General features: G+C 48.4%; 1 protein-coding gene across 7 annotated transcripts in view; it reads left to right on the top strand.

Moving 5' to 3' along the window:
- myo18ab (myosin XVIIIA b) overlaps positions 1-13,263 on the top strand; it is a 121,025-nt gene extending 107,762 nt beyond the window's left edge. For 3 of the 7 annotated variants that reach the window (XM_062553160.1, XM_062553162.1, XM_062553166.1), the window contains 6 exons: positions 483-668; positions 1,024-1,163; positions 1,967-2,011; positions 6,400-6,522; positions 7,782-9,264; positions 10,508-10,623. In XM_062553160.1, coding sequence (XP_062409144.1) covers positions 483-668; positions 1,024-1,163; positions 1,967-2,011; positions 6,400-6,522; positions 7,782-9,246 — 1,959 coding nt within the window. In that variant the 3' untranslated portion in view covers positions 9,247-9,264; positions 10,508-10,623. Of the gene's footprint in view, positions 1-482; positions 669-1,023; positions 1,164-1,966; positions 2,012-6,399; positions 6,523-7,781; positions 9,265-10,507 lie in introns of all 7 variants that reach the window. The other 4 variants (XM_062553163.1, XM_062553161.1, XM_062553164.1 and 1 more) reach the window with 4 other exon arrangements.
- The last annotated feature ends 6,940 nt before the right edge of the window (positions 13,264-20,203 follow it).

Raw genomic sequence — 20,203 nt, 5'->3', positions numbered from 1 at the left:
TGAGATCAGTGGTGGAGGGAAGGCGGGGAGCGGCGAGCCCTCTTTGTGAATACTAACAGTGTTGTGAGACAGTGTTGTGTGGAGGCTAACTTTTAGGAGGTAGTTTTTTTCTTTTGTTCAGTGTTTTGGCAGGTCGGTGCAGAATTCCCGGCTTGATTGGCATCTATAAGACGTTTTAGGATGGTGTGATTTTCTTTAATGGTTAAGGGTCCTTGGCTGGTTTGCCGTGAAAAAGAATCGGACTTTTGAAGAAAGTTTTCTATGCAACTTTTATTGAACTTGTATTGAAACAATTTCCTACATGACGAATGCACATCAAAGACAAAGGAACACATCTTCTAGGCGGCCTTACTGCTGACAGTGTTCCTCTGCGTGTCTCATGTTCTGGCCTCTCTCTCTCTCTCTCCCCCTCTCTCTCCCTCTCTCTCTCTCTCTCTCTCTCTCTCTCTCTCTCTCTCTCTCTCCCTCTCTCTCTCTCTCAGAGCCTGGTGGCACGTCTGAAGGAGAACGTGGAGAAGCTGACGGAGGAGCGGGACCAGCGCAGCGCCAGCGAGACCCGCGAGAAGGAGCAGAACAAGCGCTTCCAGCGGCAGGTCCGCGACATCAAGGAGGAGATGGCCGAGCTGTCCAAGAAGGAGGGCGAGGCCAGTCGCAAGAAGCACGAGCTGGTGAGTCCCTCCCTCGTGACCAGTTCCCGTCAGCCTGGCCAACCCTCTCCATCAGAGAGGGCACTAGAGAAACAAACGATTCAGACGGCGGTTAATGTTGCAGCTTTGTATTCAATTGATCCTGGTGCGGTCTCCAAGTGTCATTGGATAAGAGTGTCTGCTAAATAGGCGTTTGTTTATCATGCTAATTGTCTGCTATCTTTAGCTAACTCATAATATGAATGGTGGTCTGTGGGTGCAGCATTGCAGCAAACCGCAATGTCTTTATTCAGACCTACAGTGTACATTTCACAGTGCTGCAGGTGTCTTGTAAGGATCTATAATGGCTCTCTAACCCCTGCCCTGCCCCCTACAGGAAATGGACATCGAGAGCTTGGAAGCAGCCAATCAGAGCCTTCAGGCAGATCTGAAGCTGGCCTTCAAAAGGATCGGCGACCTGCAGGCCGCCATCGAGGACGAGATGGAGAGCGACGACAACGAGGACCTCATCAACAGGTATTCTCCTCGCCATTAGCAGTCCATTCTATGCCATCGCAATAGCCACTGCATTCCCCTGGCACTGAGGTGCTGACCTAAAGCCAGGACTAGAGGAGAGAGAGAGGGAAAGAGAGAGAGAGAGAAAAGGAAAGTGTGCCAAAGCACTTCCAAAGAGACTTTGCAGGCAGTTGTTTAAGTGTGAGAACTCTGAGGAAGGAAAAAAACAAGTAAGTCATGTCTTGAACAGTGCTCTACGTAATTTGTAGCTTTTCACAATCCACCTCACTCAATCAGGATGTCGATGAGACTGGTCCGGTTCTCCCTTACCTCCAAACATTTATTCAATAGCCTGAGATTGTTGCTGAGGCTCACTTCCTAGCTCGCCTGTTGGCAGTAGCACACCAAAGGCAAGCTGTCTCTTTCTCCTATGTGAGTGGCCAATAAATAGTAGTGAGATGCAGGCAGCGTTTGTTCCCCTTCTCTTCTCCACACAAAGTCACGGCGAGGTGACTGGACTCGCGGTCAGAAGCTGTTGAGTTCTGTTGTTGTTGATTTTTTCAAGGTGGCAGATGGTATTAGTAGCATCATTTTTTGTTTGTTTGTTTGTTTGGTTGGTTTTTTTAATTATCATATTTCATGCTCTATTGCCTCCAGGCATTGTTCATCTATCGTTTGTTTTTGTTTGTCTTTCTTTTTGTTGATGTAAGTTTCACTTTTTGTTTGGTTTGCGCTGCTGTCCTCTACAGACCCTTCTGTTCTGTGTTTGACTCATCTGTTTATGTTTGTGTCACCTTCTTCATCTCTTCCTCCACTATCCACAGTTTACAAGATATGGTGACTAAGTATCAGAAACGAAAGAACAAAACGTGAGGAGCCAGAGCATCTGTTTGGTCCTAATTTAAATCAGTTTTGTCCTCTCCCAGACAAGTGATGCCGTATTCGCCGAGCTTTTTGAAAATGTCGTGATTACTAATTCATGGCCCGTTCCCGTGCCTAAGCACACTGCTCAAACCTGCACAGTAACGAGGTACGAAATGCCTCCAAGTCTCCCCAAATGACTCCCATTTGACCTCATTTAAAAGCAAAAAAAAACCAGGGCGTGAATTCCAAATGAGCTGGAACGTTATCAGATGACTCCTCAAGTCAGGCAAGCCAAATGATACCGCATCACTGTGCTGGGAGTGTGATATTTCAACATTCTCTCACCAACCTTGTTGTTTTTTTTTATTATTATTTATCCTCTGTGTGTTTTGCATGTTGTCACATACTTTTGATGCATGCCACTGAGAATAACATGCTTTAGCACCACCACCTCCCACCCCACCCCACCCCCTTCCCAAAGCCAAGGATGGCCCATCACCCTGCTCAGTTCCCTTCCCCTCAAAGCACTCCACTTGTTGGCCTGTTAACACACTGAGCTGTATGAGCTGTTCTCTAAACACGCTGTAACCCCCTCGGGTCATGTGTGTGTGTGTGTTTGCTCTTTCAATTGTGGGCAGAGTCCACTGTCGGGTAAGTGTTGACCTACGCCTGGCCTCTCCCAGGAGACACTTGAACCAAGAATGCTTGTGTTGTTGGCCTTCTCTCTTACTCACCTGCCATGCCCCCATGCCCCCCCTCCCCCCATCCCCTCGCCCCGGGTATACTCCTCATGCCCCTGGCTGTGATGTCAGACACCAGCGGGCCATGTTTGACCAGCACCCAGGGTCTCCTGCCGTGCCCTCCTGAATATTTCAGTGGGCTCCTCGTGTCGAGCAGAGGCTGCGCTCGCGGCGACGGCCCTGGCCAGCTGTGCTCTGATGAGGGGGTCTGGCGGGGAGAGGGGCAGGCGGGGAGGTGGGTGGAGAGGGGGGAGAGGGTGGATGGGAGGAGGGGGTTGGGCATGTTCCTCATCAATCATTCAAACTCCAAAGTTAAATAATGGATGACCATCAAATGTCCTACAGAAATGCTCTCGTCCTGGACTGGCCGGAGCTCCTCCAGCAGCAGTGCTAACCTCTGGCAGCCGGCCAGCTCCCTCCCATGTCAATAACGCTAGGCGTGTAGCACGCGCACTTATTGCATTTTCCATTTTTAAAGCCTCTTGTTAAACCACCGCTGCCTCCGCCACCACAGACCCCCCCCGCCCCCCCCCCGCTCCGTCCCCTCTTTATGCCGTGTACTGTAAAAGGAATCCAATGGCTAATGGCTCGCCAGGACATTATTGCTCTAAGAGCTTTAGCGCAGCATTGCGTAATGCCGTGAGAAAGGGTTGTTTTGTTTGCTTCCTTTCTAAATCTGTTTTTGCTTTTTTAAATAGAAACACAAACTCTCGTGGTGGAAGAAATGTTAATGATGGTCCACTTCGGGCTTACCTCCGCAGAACACTGTGGAGTCTGTTGTTTTCGATGCTTATTCTTGGCAAGGCACTAAAGCCCAGAGAGCCCTTTTGCCAATTACCAATTTGAGCCAAACAAGCGATGTGTAGAGATTTGACGCTCCCAGTGGAAAAAAGAGGGGGATAGGTTAAGGATGGACAAAACCCCTGGGGGGTATTTAAAAGCGTTGAGTGTATACCCCAGCCCCTCTCCTGTCTCCCCTGCAGCCCTTTACCCCGGGGCAGATGTGGACGGGGAGCGGTGCTGGATCAGCTGCATGTGCCCTGGACAAGTCCCAGAAGGCTCAGCTCCGCTCTCTGTACACAGCCACTGAAATGACATAAAGGTGTCGCTCGCGTACACGACTCCTGTTAAAAGCGAGGGGGAAATCTAGTGGCTGGGCAGAGAGAGAAAGAGAGAGTGAGTGAGGGAGGGAGGGAGGGAAAGGAGGAGGAATAGAGTGGTGGGGGGAGGAGGTGAAGGGAGGCAGGGGCGGGGGGAGGGGAGGGATCCATATGCACTAATGATAAATGTAATAGCGTGTAACAGAGATGTACAAGCAGTGGAGGCAGATTGTCACAGACAATTAATGTCTCCCTCTGCTCCCTCCGCTGTTTGTTTGTTCCCCGGGGCCTTTGGCGCGGCTTAACTAATGGTATGCGGTCAAGGACATAAATTGTGTGTGACACTCGGTGTAAAGTGCTTGATTACAAAGCCGGCCGGCTGGCCGCGGCGGCCGGGCGATGGCCTGCCCCGCGAGAGCCGCGGGCTCGTTCACACCAGGGCCAGTCACCCCTGCCGCCCCACGGGAGAGGGAGAGGAGAGCGACACGGAGCCACTAAGAGCAGAGCAGAGCGGCAGCAGCAGAGCAGGGCCCAGGCTGGAGCTGCCGCGTCGTGAGCGTTAATCATTCCAGAATTTTCCGTTACTGCCCATGTAATCCTTCCCCGGCCTTTTATTGTCTCAAACGTTGCTTATCGTCCGTTCTCTTTCCAACATTACTCTTTAGCTTCTGCTGAGAAGTTACTGTGATGTGTTACTGGACCGTTGTATTATATCTGGACGTTGGTCTTGCCCCTGATGTTGACCTACAACTCATACTGTGGCAGTGATGTAATAATTAGCAAGGTCATTCATCTTGTTTCCCTTCCAGTGAGTCCAAGCATATTGTTGTGCCGTTATTTTTATCTAGGAAACTTGCCAGAAGACATTTCCTAAGGACTTTCCTAAGGCCATTTGTACGACTACCCAAATATACCCACTTGGCACCCATCACACTGTTTAAAAAAAAAAATAAGAAAAATAGCGCGTTCTCGGAGGGTAAATCATAGCAATTCAGAGCAGTGTGTGTCTGATGACTAAAGGGATAAGAGTAATCTTAAATAGCAGGCAGAGAGAGAGAGAGAGAGAAACAGAGAGAAAGACAGAGAGACGCATTGACTTGCAAATCCAGGCAAACACAAATCCAGCGCTTTTCTTTATCTCCCAGAAAAACAGTGGGCACAGCGGCGAGGGACTCGGGGCCGGGCACTTCATGTGTGAGGTGCTAATACCGCGTCCTCATCCCCGTCCTCGCCGGGCCCTCGCGCTCTTTGTGTACCCGCCCGTACCGACGCGACGCGACGAGACGAGGCGAGACGACGTGAGCCGCAGCCGCAGCCAGACGCCAGGCCGGCTCTCATCCCACAATAGTAATTTGCATCAGGAGATACTGTCTAATAGCGCGGGCATGGCGAGCAGCTAATTACAGTCTCAAAGAGGTCTCCAGGCCCCTCCAGGCAACTCTGTTTGCTCGGAATAAGAAAAATATTGCACCGCGGTGGAACAGGAGAATATGCACTTGGACTGCATTCAAAGCCAGCAATGATCGTAGAGAATATATATACACACACACACACACACACACACACACACACACATACACGTTTTTGCTCTCCAGGAAGCTCTCATTCAACGTTTGCATGTTCCTCAATATTGATGGTTGCACTGCCTTGTGGGTGTGAAAGATTATTTATGGGGAAAGCCTTTGAAGAACTGTTATAAAGGCTTAAGGTATGTGCAGTGCATGTATCTTTGTGTGTGCGTGTGTGTGTGTGTGTGCATGTGTGTGTGTGTGTGTAGTGTGTGTGAAAAGATAAAACACAATGAGGTAATTCTCATCAGCGGTGCGCTGAGGTGTCGGGGAGCATGGCGCCTCTTTTGATCCTCCCCTGACCGCTGACAGGCCTCCGTTCTCCTCCCGGCACCCCGCTGGCCGCCCCACCCCGCCGCACGGATCGAAAACAATTCTACTCCCAATCTGTCCTCCGAATTATTATGTCAGAGTCGACGGCATTATTCTGCGGCGCTGCGAACGGATAAGTGAGACATGGGATTGAGGGGAGCGTGTGTGACTGTGTGTGTGTGTGGCGGGACGACGACGACAAAAATCCCTTCTATTTTCTACCTTCTCTTCCGCTAATCTCTTCTCCTTTATCCACATGCCCTAACTCTGGGGTGGGCATTGAGTCTGGTGAATGGCTCAAAGGTCCATTTGGGGCTTGACGCACCAAGCAAGCCGCTGCCAACTAACTGCAAGTCGGCTGAGCGATAACGCTGCGCACAATAACACAGAACAATGGCCGCCGGTCTCCACAGGCCCTCGGCCAGCCAGTGCATGCGTCTGCGCTCTCTCATGATCTCTCTCCAGAGAGGACAAAAAAAGAGAGAGAGAGAGAGAGACAGAGTGAAAAAAGACAAAAAAAATAAATAAAACCCTTTTGTGTGCTTCTCCTGAATGGCCCCCACTAACACCAGTGCCAGCGACTCTCCTTCTCCTGTGCTCACGTTTCCTCTCTCCTTCCCTCTTTCTCTCTTTCTCTCCGTTTCTGCCGATCTCTTTATCGCCTCGCGCGCAGTGAGGGGGAGTCGGGCTCCGACTCCGAGGCGGACGATCGCGTGGACGGGGTGAAGTCGTGGCTGTCTAAAAACAAGGGCTCCGCCAAGAACCTGTCAGACGACGGGAGCCTGAAGAGCTCAAGGTCAGTCATGACACTGCTGCCTTCCCAGCCCCCCACCCCCTAACACACACACACACACACACACACACACACACACACACACACACACACACACACACACACACACAGACACACACACACAGACACACACACACACACACACACACACACACACACTCACTCATCAAAATCCCCAGCCCTGTGTTTGAAACGGTTCGGTTACATAGTGCAGTAGCAGACAGACTATCAACTTGCAATGGGATATTTCCTCTCTCTCTCTCTCTCTCTCTCTCTCCCTCTCTCTCTCTCTACACTCCCTTTCCTTCTCTCTCTTACTCTCTGCATGTCTTCCAGTTCATTCTGTCTATTGTCGCTGGTGCTGATGACAGGGTCTTCTTTAGATGGGCGCTGCCTCCCTGGCAGATTTATTGACGTGCCCGCTAGCCAGCTGGAATGCCTACCTGCGCCCCTCCGCCTGAGATTAATAGATCTGCCAGCTGGCTGTCGGCTTCGATGGCCCCGTATTTGTCTCTTTACGAGAAGATTTAGCTCTCCCACTCGGGCCTCTCACAACTTTTCGCGCAAAACTTTGGCTTCTAGATTCTCGGCGTTCCACCGCGCCAGCCCCACAGTTCAACTGGGTGTGGATGGAGATATATTACAAGAGGTGTTGTAAAGGTTTCAAATATTCATAGGCAGCACAGAGTCGGACAGATGCTCTTGGCTCCAGAAGAATGTTGCTAAGCACCACTGTGTGCAACAGATGACTTTGTTCACCTTTTTGGTTGAATGTCACTTATAAAAGGTTTTATGTGCCCAAGGATTTGAAAAGCGTGGCTTTTTTTTTTTTTTCTTCTTCTTTCTTCACATTCCCCACAGCAGCCTTGGAAACGGTCTGTAAACCCGGCTGCCTTCCCTGAAGTCTCAACCTCCTTCATCTATCTTTTTCATTCGTTTTGACATTTTAAATTCACTCCTCCAAAATTGCTGTTCTCTTGTTGATCTCTTTTTCACCTGGGCTTATTCCCCCCCCCCCCCCCACACACACACACACACATACTTTGTTTTTATTTGTTTGCTTCCTCCTAAGAGTCTTTCATCTCATTACTGTTTTTGAATTCCATTTATCTCTCTTTTCAGTTCTCTGTGTAACTCATCCATCATTTCTCTCTCTCTCTCTCTCTCTCTCTCTCTGTCCCTTTCTCTCCCTGTTTCATCATGTGTTTTTCCGTGCTGTCTCCCTCCCCCCCCTGCCATGCCGCGCTCTCCCCCCTCCCTAGATACGCTTCCAACGTTGACGCAAAGGAAGGGAAAGAATGGAAAGAGGGTAAGGAATGGAAAGAAAGTGGCAAAAACGGTAAAGAGGTAGAGGAGAGCAGGCCAGTGTCTGTCATGAGCTCGCTCAGCTACAGGAAGCGCTCCAACATCAAGGACTCCATCGGGGGCAAAGGGGACGACAGCTCCCTCTTCAGCACCCTGAAGGACAAGTCCCAGGACGACTCGTACTCGGTCAGCTCCTGGAGGTCCAAGTCCAAGGTCGGTGACGACCTGGACGACCGCGGCTCGGTCATCTCGCAGGCCTACTCGGAGGCCAGCCGGCGGGCCCGGGAGGGCATGGAGAGCCGCTGGTCCGAGTTCGACAAGGAGTCGGTGGTGTCGTCGAGCCGGGCGTCCACCCGCCGCACCGTGCTGGACATGTACGACGACGACGACGACGCCAAGTCCACGCTGAGCGTGGGGACGTCCATCTCCCGGGCTCGACACCGCAGCATGTCGCGCCTGGAGGGACGCTCGCCCGTCTCTCCGACGCCCAGCCGGCGGTCGGACGGCCGCAGCCCCGGGAGCGTGAGCCGCGCCGACTCGCGCATGTCGGCGGCCCGCAGCTGCCGGCTCAGCGAGTTCGGCGTGGACGACGACAGCCGCAGCGTGGCGGCGTACAGCGAGGCGCGCTCGTCCGCCTACAGCCCCTTCTCCAGCGGCCGCAGCGTCTCCATGCCGCCCCAGGCCCGCGCCACCGACGCCAGCCCGCCGGACGCCTCCGACGTCAAGCCCGTCACGCACCGCAACTACCTGGACCCCGACCTGGAGAAGGCCATCAACGAGGTGCTCAGCTTCAAGCCCATCAAGTTCAAGCGCACCAGCCTGGAGGACTCGGAGGCCGAGACGACGGGCGGCAAGAAGGACCCGGACGAAGACGACGGCGGGAGGAAGAGCAACCTGCGGCGCTCGGCCTCCGCCGCGGACTTCACGCGGTCCGGCAGCAGCATGAGCACGCGCAGCGGACGCACCAGTGGACGCAGCAGCAGCCGCAGCGGCAGCCGCAGCGGCAGCAAGTCCAAGTCCAAGAAGAAGAAGAAGAGGAGGGGCCACGGCTCCGACTCGGACAGCTCCGACTCGGACGACGGGCGCCGCTCCTCCAAGAGCTCCCGGAAGAAGTCCAAGAAGTCCAAGAAGAAGTCCCGGAAGGCGGCCTCGTCCTCTTCGTCCTCCTCCTCGTCCAGCTCGGAGGAGTCGGACTCCAGCTCCGGCGCGTCCACCATCTCCTATCGCAGCACCAACAGCGTTAAGAAGGCGCCCGGCAGCAAGCCGGCGTCCGGTTCCGAGGAGGAGGAGGAGGACGACGCCGCCGCTCAGGGCCGCGGGGGGGACGAAGCGCCGTCCCTCAGCAAGAAGGACGTGAAGAAGAGGAAGAAGAAGGTGGACAACGTGATGATGAAGTACCTGTACCGGCCCGACAGCGACTAGCCTGGCGCCCGGACGGCAGTAGGTGTTGCCTGCCTGGCGTGCAGTGAGGAGAGCGCGCGAGAGCATGGAGTGACACTAACCTGTAGAGAAATGGCACGTTTTTTTCGGATGCTCGGCTCCACACGAGCTCAAACGTCTAGCACTGTAATGCATCCCTGCGAACTAAGGAAGTGTTGTTGCCATAGACTCATTGCATCGGGAGTGAACTAATCGAATGACGCACCGTAAATTGTGTTAGTTCTTGTTTTCGCTTCGCAGCGGTAGTACTTTCTTTTTTATCTTCGGCCCCTTTTGTGTGCGTGAATGTGCATAATAACTTCACACAAAATTGGTGTCTCCAATAATTTGGACAAGACATTTAGGGTAATTAATTTTGGGCTTTTATGTATATAAATAGGGCCTCTGAATCAGTGTGCGTGGACACGGCAATCGCTAAAACGTCTGAGTGATTTATTGTCCGAAAGCACCAGCCAAAAGAACAGGCACTCTAGTCTACCACAGATTGTCCCTACAGCCTTTATTTCAGACATAATTAAACCAGACCATTGATTTACACAAGTAGCAAGTAGCACTTTTTCCCCTCGCCTTTTCAGATTCCGAATCAACAGCAATTAACCTGCAGTTTGCATTGTGTGGGCGGTTAAAGATTAGATAGCTCTCTGGAACCCCGAGCTGCTCTGTGTCGAGGGTTGTACCCAGCCACAGCCATTAGTGAGGCTCTCGCATGCATCAGACCCAATCTGTTTGCTCCCCAATAATTAGAGCAAACAACATTTCATTTATATGTTAATTAAGCTGATAAGGTTATGGGGTATCACATAATAGGCTCCAGAAGGAAAGACGTTGAAATGTTGTACTTTAGCCGGGGTTTCGGGGTCTTGACAGTGATTGAACTGCGCTGTGCAAACTCTGCAAACTCTGAGACTCTTGGAGCTCCAGGGGTCCTTTTGTGGAGCGCAATGTTCGATGGGTGAAGAGTCTGAACGTGAGGAGTAAAGGATTGTCATGTCTCAGTCTCGAGTTCTGAGGTGGTTGTGTGATTAACTGGCATGATATCCGTGTGGCGGGTGTCTAACAACTCTGAGTTGTGTTACTATACCACATGTGTGTGTTTAAGTGTGCATTGATTGTACTAGAGTATACTAAGTCGTATGATAGCATAGAGTATCCTATGCATGTGTATGTCATTGCTCTGTTCTAATGAAGTGTTTGTTCCTCCCCCTCTGTCTGCTGTGATCTCCATCTCCCTCCTGTCTTGTAGCCCTCCTTCAAGAAGACGTTACCTCTACGATCGATCTGATGAAGAGGAGGAGGAAGAAGAAAAGGAAGAGGGCGGTGCATCCCGAAGCTCCTACCGCTCCCGATACACACGCAGCTACCTGAACGACAGCGACAGCGAGGACAAGGCCTCCGAGACAACAGCATAGCCGGACTCTCTCACACACACACACACACACATACACACACACAGACACACACACACACACACACGTTCACATGGATGCACATACTCGCTCATTTAAAAAAAAAAAAAAAGACTTTTTGCCTCTCGGTGTTGGCCCTCATCACTATACTCACCAACACCAGTTCCAGAACCATCTCCTGTCTCTTGTAAACAGCATGAAGTAGAGACGGGAGCTCCGTAGGACTCCTCCTGGCTCCCTCTCCACCCCACTAAATGACCACTCTACTGTACCGCACGTCAGACTGGAAAACACAACACACCGTGACAAAACAACAGAGCTGTCCTAACTCTCCTTCTTAGTTATCAGTTACATTGCTGTTACTAGCCCTTTACTTGTACATAGCGTGGTGAGCTTTAAAAAAGCATTAGAGTGATGCGAACTCTTGAGGATTCACAGCTTCGTCCATTTTTATTTAATTTCCTCCCTACCGTATCCTCTATCTTCTCCTCCTCCTCCTCCTCCTCTTCTTCCTCTTCGTCTTCTCGCTCGCCGCTCTTTTCTCTGTAAGCCCAGTGCCTCTGATGATGATGAAGGCTCTGTGCTGTGTCCAGCTCGCGCTGTTCGATAACTCCTCGCTGCCTGGCTTCCTGTCCCTGGGCCACCCTAAGGGCCTCGACTGCTCACCTGCATCCCAACCAGTACTGAGCCAAAGACTGCTAGCATGACTCAAGACAGCCAGAAACTTCCATTTAATGTTTTTTATTTTATTTTTTTTTCTGCGGCATCATTAAGAGTTAAGAACAGGAAGTTGTTTGAAATAAAAAGAGACCGAGAGAGAGACAGCAGACATTGAGAGAGAGAGAGAGAGAGAGAGAGAGAGAGAGAGAGAGAGAGTGACAGACAGATAGACAGACAGACAGAGAGAGGAAGAGGGAGAAAATAAGTACCAAGAAAGGGCCTTTTGTAGTGAGAGCCTGTGCATATACGGAGGTGGAGCTTTTTTACTTTGGCTCCCCAGAGAGGGGAGAGTAGGGGGAAGAGAAGTGCCGCCAATTTAAGCGGGCGCTCCCCTGCAGCTGTTTCCTCTGCCAGCTGTGTCTCTCCGCGTGTGCGCTCGCTGAACTGCTGAGCTCCCCTCTCTTCTCAGATAGCGCTCGAGAGGAAGAAGAGAGAGAGAGAGAGAGAGGAGAAGGAGGAGGAGGAGGAGGGAGAGGGGGAGAGATATGGTGTTTGTTTTTTAACTTGATTGATGGCGGGGGACAAAGTAAGACTATAGAGCTAGCAGTTTGTTTAACGAAAAGTGCACTGTCGCTATTGTTTTGCCGCCTCAACTTTGTTGTGATGTATGTTTGAGGAAAAAAAAGAAAAGAAACAAAAAACAGAAAACAAAAACAAACAAACAAGGGTGAGGAAGAAAAACCGAGCGCCTTCGCTGTATGGAAATTCATTTTTTTTGCGGCCCTTAAACTCACCCCACGAAATGCCTTGTCTGGTTTTATTTTTTCGATTGAACTCACTGAAGTACTCACAGTTGTGGTTGTGATTGGTCTCTGGCTCAGCTTTGAGTTTTGTGTTTCTCTTTGATGTTCTGATGCTTTTCTTAATCTAGTTGATCATAGACAGCCGTGGCTTTCCAAAGGGAATGTACTTGATATTGGGTACGGTGCTGTGTGGTAATGGTTATCTCCTTAACTATCTTAACTCCTCGCTGCGCAGCTGCAGTCGTATAAAAAAAAAAATACTGGACAACCAATGGCTCTCGAAACATCTCTTGAAACAAGATGAGGAAGATCGGAGAAACTGCCTCGTACACGAGGCATCGGAGCAGGTTTGAATGGATACTTGTTACAGAACACGTACTGTGAAATCCTCTTTTGAGCCTCTGAAGAAGACACCGCAGTATTCTGGCCTTACCCTATGACTATAACACTCTTTCATCGAGAAGAGGTGCACTTTTGACCTGGACAAACAGGCTCCTCTGGATTTTATGGTTGCCTATATTGTATTCTTTCGCTTGTTGCCATAGTATTTATGAACTAGCATCGATGAGTTGAGCACATGCCAAAATGCATATGGTTACACAGATTTTAGCAGTGGGTGTATGGATTTATTTGCTACTTTGTTTTTGAAGGGAGATTGTGATTGTATTTTACACACAAGTCTATGACTATCCTATTTTCTATGCAGTTGATATTAAGTTGAAAGGTGAGTGTGTTTTTATCTTCTGGTTTTCATCAACTTTGCTCATTAAACCACAAAAAAGACATGCAGACATAACATTGCTGGCTGTACACATTAATATAAATATATATAAATATCTGTATGATTCATTTTAGCTTCCAAAATAGTTCATGTTTATTTTCTTTATTGAACAAATGACCACTTGTTATAAGTAATAATTTTGCATTACAATTTAATATATTGTAAATAAATGATGGTGATTGTTTTAGAAGGTCTCATCTGGCTCATTTTTGTCAGTTGTGTTTTTGCTTTGAAATGTTCATTTGCTTAATGTCATTGTGTAAATATGCATACAACATAATCAGAAATATGACTTGAGTATTTTCTGTTTTGCATTAGACGATAAATGTGACTATGATCTCGCAGTATACATTAGGGTGTGTGTGTGTGTTCATTTGCTTTCATGCTGTTTTAAAGGGATCACTTGCATTGCTTCACATCAACAAGCGAGCACGCACACCACCCACTCCCTTCAATCACACATTAATGTGAAAAAAAAGGGAAAAAAAGAAGAGATTTTCCTCTTTGCAGGCCCAAGTGAACGCCATCAGCAGAGACTACGAAAACGGGATTATTAAGGTTTTCACTCCAGGCAAATGCAATGTTTTAGCATCCCTTTGTTCCAAGTCTTACCACTTCAAAAGTGCCAAAATGTGAAGACAGACCCAGCAGACACACAAATTGGTCCCATCGGTGTAGCGCTTGACTTTACCCACAATCCTCTGGCTCTCCCTCTCCAGCCTTGACCTTATAGAAGTCCAAAGCAATTTGTTTTTCTTCAAAATCTTTCATTCACTGGGTTACCATTTGCAATGGGGTGTCAGCCTTGTCTGTTTATGATTAGTCCCATGATTTTTTAGAAGAAATATTTTGAGAACAACAGACGACCAACTACAGCCAAACAAATGTAATTTCACATTGTTTGCCCTTGTGGTCTTTTTGGAACAAGGTACAGTCAAAACAAAACAGCACAATCCGGTATAGAGAGGATTCTACACAGCTGCTGTTTTGGGCACAAGTATGTTCCTCTAACTAGTGGCAGTGTTCTTGAGGAACCTTGAAACAGATTTCAACAAAATGATCAATATTTAATCTTAGAGGTAGTGTTTTTATTCGAAGTGCTTCGGTGAAGATTTACTGCTTATCAAAGTCTGGCTGTGGGCTCAGGCTCAGCCCCCTACAGTGTTGATCAATGAAGCTATCAAACAAGAGAAGCTTCTTTTGAATTGTTGGCTAAAACCAACCAGGAAAAATCACGCCAATTCCACTGCCAACCTGATTAAGTGACTGAACATTATACACAACCAATCTGCATGAAGGGTCTCTTATTAATACAGTATCTACTGCCTGTGGTGGAAGTAATCATGAATACTGAAATAAGGAATTGATAAACTGTTTCATGTCAAAACTGAATTGCAGTGTAAAAATGCAGTTTATGGATTAATACATTTTTAATTAATAAGTGTATAATAAGTGTTTAATAAGGGATATGAAGAAAGATGATTGATTTACAAAGTGATGATTTTCCACTAATTGTTGAATTAGCAGGTTTATGCATGACCAGAGTTGAAAATTGACATAGTCAACAAAGGAAAAAGGGAAAATGAAAAATAATTGTTGTTTTGCTTTGTTTCTTCATGTGTTAGAATGGCTGTTTTTAAGTTTAAGAGAACCAATACCAAACAAATCCATTAGCGAGCTGTAAGCGGGCATTCATCATCCCCGTCGCCTCTGGCTAGAAAACACAGCTACACTTGTTAAGAGGCCAGCACTCATGAGAATAAACTTTTACTGAACTGAACTACTAAGCATTTACTGAACTATACATATTTCTTTCCAACTAAATTAATGGTAGTCAAAGTATGGTTGCTTTACCAAGAGATTAACCTTTGCACCCCTGTTGCATAGACTGTATATTGAACTGAGAGAGAACTGAGAGGAGTGGACCCATGTTGATGCGTTAAAATGCAAATACAGTAGGTGCTGGATGATTTAAATCAATCCTAATGGCTTGGATTAATAGGTCATAAACATCTCATCAATCACTGGGAAGACCATTTGCGAGGAGCACAACAGCTGACTATCATTACTCTAAATTTTGTGTCAAAATGAATATTGATTGCTGTTGAGAGACCCATCAATTTACCAAATAAACAATGACGCATCACATTTCATATAACGTTAGTTACAGAACAGATGAAAAAGATGTGGAGATATTGGTAAATACTGGGGCGTGTGTTATTGAGGGGAAAAATAATTCAACTCCCTACATCAGTAATTACAGGCTTAATTGGATTCTGAATGCTTGATAACTAAGATGTGAATGATCTTAACACATAAGACTATGACTTTGTGATAGCCAAATGCATTAATATGATTTTAATGCAGTCACTCGACACATAAAATTAATTTATTGGGTAGATCTTGCCGTCCTGCGTTGATATACAGTGCCATGAATCCTTTCACACTTGACAATTCATTTATTAAGCACTGTTTGGACGCCAAATGCTTTGTTTATTGAAAACAAATCCATTATGATATATACTGATGATCACAAAGTTTTTAGAAACTCTGAAAGCACTGTGATTTAGAGCAGAGCGGTTTTTCACAGACATTTGTTTACGTTGTGTCTGACTGGTTAATTCCATTAATTCGCAGTGTCCCAGTGGGATGCTGGAAGAGGCAGAGGCACAGTTGTACGCGGTGGGGGAGAAATCTGTAGTCCTCAGAACCCCTGAGCTGCCATCTGCCTGGGCGCATCACGTCACATGTTCTATGGTTTGACCCTGCCAGGACTCTACTGCACACACACACACACACACACACACACAGATCCAGAAGCCCGTGCATGAGAGCATATCGACAGTAGGCAACACAGAGGCACAGGATCGTGGCCAGGCCGTCCACTTCCACACAGAGATGGCTGCATATGGGCCGAAGCAGAGGCCCCATCTGCGTGGAAGGATCCAGACCGAGCGAGTCGCAGGCTGTGGTGGTCCTGCGGAAGATGGGCTTCGCCAGGGTCAGGAGCTCCATCCGGACCGCTCCAACAGATTGTGACGTACTGTAGGTGAGAGGTCAGGGGGAGAGAAGGAGGAGCAACAGTGAGCCTCTTCACCAGGGGACGGCTGACTACTGAAGGCCATACAAAACATGAACCGGACAGGAGGGAACTGTTCACAGGGAGCCATTGAACAACTGAGCCCACTTTTCAGAAAGTATTTTTCTTTGTGAGCAATATATTTCATAGAGAAACCCCACAGTCCCATCCCATAACAACCATGCGTAGCAGAACTAAATATCACTGCCAGCAACCATATAAAAAAATAAACTGCAGAAATGTCTACTATGTTCCCCCTGGGGATTTCCAACAGCATACACAGTGTTCAAAAATATCAGACTCTCTCCAAGGAACTTGGTGGACTCTCGTAACCCTGCTAAAGTTTGTCATAAACTCTCTCCTCCTATATACTGCAGTGAGGTGTGTGTACGGTAAGTGAGCTGCAGTGCAGTCTCATCACAAAATGGCACCCGCGTGAATACCCCCTTCCCTTCCCTTCCCTTCCATCTCGCTACACACAGTCGGTTCTCCCCTGGCGGCCGAACGGAACCCTCTCCTCCCTGCCTGGCCTCCCAGCACACCGCTTCCCACTTCAACGCCGCCCCGCCACGCGCTGCTTGACTGACACCGCTTGAATTGTAATGTCTCCTGATCAAAAGGGAGATATAATATGCGCGGGCGGACTGTGCCTGCACCGGTGCGCGCGTGAGTTCGGTTTTCAGCAGGGTGGTGGTGGCGGTGGTGGTGATGGTGGTGGTGCTGTGCGTCTGTCCGGCCTTCCTAGGAGGAGGCGGAGGAGGATCAGGGAGGGAGGAGGAGAGCGAGGAGGAGGAGGGGGGGGGGGGCAAGAGGAGTGCTGCCTCTCTCTCTCTCCCCTGGAGACAAGGTGACAAGCCGGGGCTGTAAAACCATTTGATGCCTTTGGCGCTCTCTCTCTCTCTCTCTCCCGGCAACAGAGCCACCAGGCTCATTACACTTCCAAATGCATGCTGCTGGAGACGCGCTTCGCCTCGCCTCTTCTCGCCCCGGCGTCCCTCGGCGCACCCTGCCTGACAGCCCCTCTTGTTCTTGTCCGACTCACGCCGCTGGCTGCGAGCGACCTCTGAGTGGCCACATCCGCGTCCCTGCCCACTGTTAGTGGAGCGGCCGGAGACAGCTGCAGAGGCATGATGGGAGATTGTCAAAATGTCCAACTCTTAGAACAGAAGATTTGGGGTGAGGCAGGAGTTGTTCCTGTGAAATCATGATGATCATCACCTCCGCTTTGTCCATGCATTGGCAAAGTGGCCTGAATCAACAACATCAACATTAGTGGCAATATCTACATCTCTCCTTTAAATAAGTCCATTTATCCAAAGCATTCCAAGGCGGTAATCATAATACTATTGTTTAAAAAGAAACATAATGGCATCTGCCCATCCCCCCATACACACACACACACACACACACACACACACACACACACACACACACTTGTGTTCTCCCTCTATTGACCTTTGCCCCCCCCCCCCCCCCCCCTTGAGAGTGAGAAGTGGGGTTGCTTCTCCAGACCGATCTCCTCTAGGACCTCGTTCATCAGCGCCACTGCCCCATTCTGATTAGGTGTAGTGAGGTCACTGATGTTGAGGCCATGAATAAAATCACGTTCCGCATTCACCTCACGTGGGGTGCATTATGTCCAAGGTTCTCTGTCTCCACTTTAGCACTGGTGTGTTGGAAAGATACGGTATCATCAGCAAGCATGCTTTGCAATCAGCAACTGTCAACTGTACCGTAAATATGGTAAATAAGCAGAAAAGTTTGTCCACCAAAATGAGAAATGGGGAGCACAGCGTCTGTGGATTGGGCTTTTATGAAATGTGCCACATTTGCATGCTGACTCTAAATATTATTACAGAAAACAAGCAAATTAGCATCACAGCGCGGAGATTATGAAAGCCCATTTAATTGCAATGTGGCACGGCATTCAAAGAGCTGCTCAAAAACAGCCTGACTTCTCTCTGTCTTTTCCTGGCTCGTTCAATACCCACTCCTCAGCCTTGATGGATGCTCAAGGAAGGATGCTTTCTGAATAAAGACTTCAGGTGTGTGCTTCTCTCTGTGCCAACCCAGAGATAACAAAAGACGTAATATCCTTGAAGGATCCCCTGTCTGCTCTGCTGCAACGCCTGTTAGCTGAAAACGACTTTTCCTCAAGGTTATGATCAGATCAAAGAGGCCTAGAGGGTGAAGACAGGAGACTCTGTCTATAAAACAGGATGCCTTTCGACAAAAGGGAGGGAAAATTTATGACATTCTCTTTAAGGAAATTCAGGCACGACCAGGCAAAAAGCGCCACCTTATCTTCCTGGCACACGAGGGAATGAGCTCGCAAATCCTCCCTCTCCTGTGTGGTGCCCACTGGTAAGCCCTTGCCAACACATGCACACAACTCTTTGCTCGCTTCATTGCTCACTATTCCATTAGCTAACGCACTTAATGGAGGGGGAAGAGAGAGAGAAAGAGAGAGGGAGAGAGAGAGAGAGAGAAAGGGGTGGAGAGAGTTTTATAAAGCTCCAGTTGTCATAGCTACTTTCTCTTTCAATGGTCGATAGGTGTGCTTTTTTCAGCCTCTCTGCCTCTGTTGACTAGGAAAGCAGTAAGAGAACTGGGAGACCTGCTTGAGAGATAAGTACAGTGGAGTAGACATATGACAGTACAGTGCACTAACAGTGCACAGTGGCAAGGCTTTTTAAATAAACTCTGTGAAGAATCTTAATTTTATTTACTTTTTCTCTATTTCATTTGTTTAGCTATTTCTGTTCACTGTCAATATTACAGATTTTTGCAGTTCATTTCATGATCAAGATGGCTAATGCTCAGGCCTCTGTATAGCACCTTGAGATAAGAGACATTTTCGGCACTAAAAAAACATGTAATTGAACTGGATCGCCATTTTAACTCACACCCCTATATGTGTAGATCTGTCTAAGTATGCAAAGCATATTTGAATAATCTATCTGTGTTGCTCTAACTAGACTATTCATTTGGCTGACACATTTATCCAAAGCGACTTACAGTATGTCACTTATAACAAGGGGTCGTCACCCTGGCCTACAGTATATCAACTAGGGTTGAGTGCCTGGCTCAATGGCACAATGATGACAGTGCAGTATTTGAACCCACCACCAACTGTCCTGGCTACTGTAGGCCTATGCTTAACCACAAAACTACCACTGAGACTTCTGTTGGGAAAGACATCTGCATACTTCAGCTATAGTGCTGTGCTTTTGTCTGCACATTTTGTGCATACTGTAGCATTTAATATGTGCGGAGTGGTTCCTCTGAATTATGAGTATTCATAGCACGCATCTTAACCAGATGACTACCTGTGAATTTAACCATGTTGTAAAAACTGAATTTGAATCATGGATTATGAACACAATACAACGTCTGAATTTTAATAAAAGTCCTCCTAAAAAGATGGGGGCTTCCAGTTTCTCCTTTTCAGTCTATTTAAGTTCCATTTAAGCACCACAGGCCCTCAGTATGTTATAACTACCAGCTGCGTTTAAGAGAAGATGGACCATCATTTTCTCTGCACCCAAATCTCACAACTGCACTGTCATTTTCTGAATTTAAAATATGGTATTGTGGTTCTCCTTTGATTTCATTTTGACAGATTATCTCCTGGGGGCCAATCACGAGTCCTCTTTTGAGCGGAGCTGGAAGGCAAGCCTTTTTCATTGGGGGCTGCGGTGATAAGGAGATGTGCCAGGAAGCCGTAGCAGTGCTCTACCTGCTCTCCCCCCCACCCCACCCCCCCTCCCCGCCCATCTCCATTTCCACTGAGCTGCTTTGATGTGCCTATGCTTCGCTGGACTGCTAACACCTTGCATTCCGAGGAGAAATACTCTCTTTTGCATCTTTAATGCCACTTTAATTCGGCTATTAATACTTTCCTTCCTGAGTCCCACTTACAGCCCAAGATGATGAAGAGCTCCAGTGACTGACACCCCCACCCTCACTCCACCCCCTCCACCCCATCCGGTAACTTCATCCAACCGTTCCCCTCTCTCCCTCCCTCCCTCCCTCCCTCCCTCCCTCTTCCCCCGAGTCTCGCTGTATAATTGTCTCATTCTCGTTGATGGAGACCGCTCTCGTCCATTGTAACAGCCTGCATGATTAGTGATTAACATGTTTACTGAAGGGCTGGGATGAGGTGTGTGTGTGTGTGTGTGTGTGTGTGTGTGTGTGTGCGCATGTGTGC

This window comes from Sardina pilchardus, chromosome 13, assembly GCF_963854185.1.
Source record: "Sardina pilchardus chromosome 13, fSarPil1.1, whole genome shotgun sequence".
NCBI lineage: Eukaryota > Metazoa > Chordata > Actinopteri > Clupeiformes > Clupeidae > Sardina > Sardina pilchardus.
The sequence above is the reverse complement of the archived record's forward strand: the minus strand, read 5'-3'. Positions and strand labels throughout refer to the sequence as shown.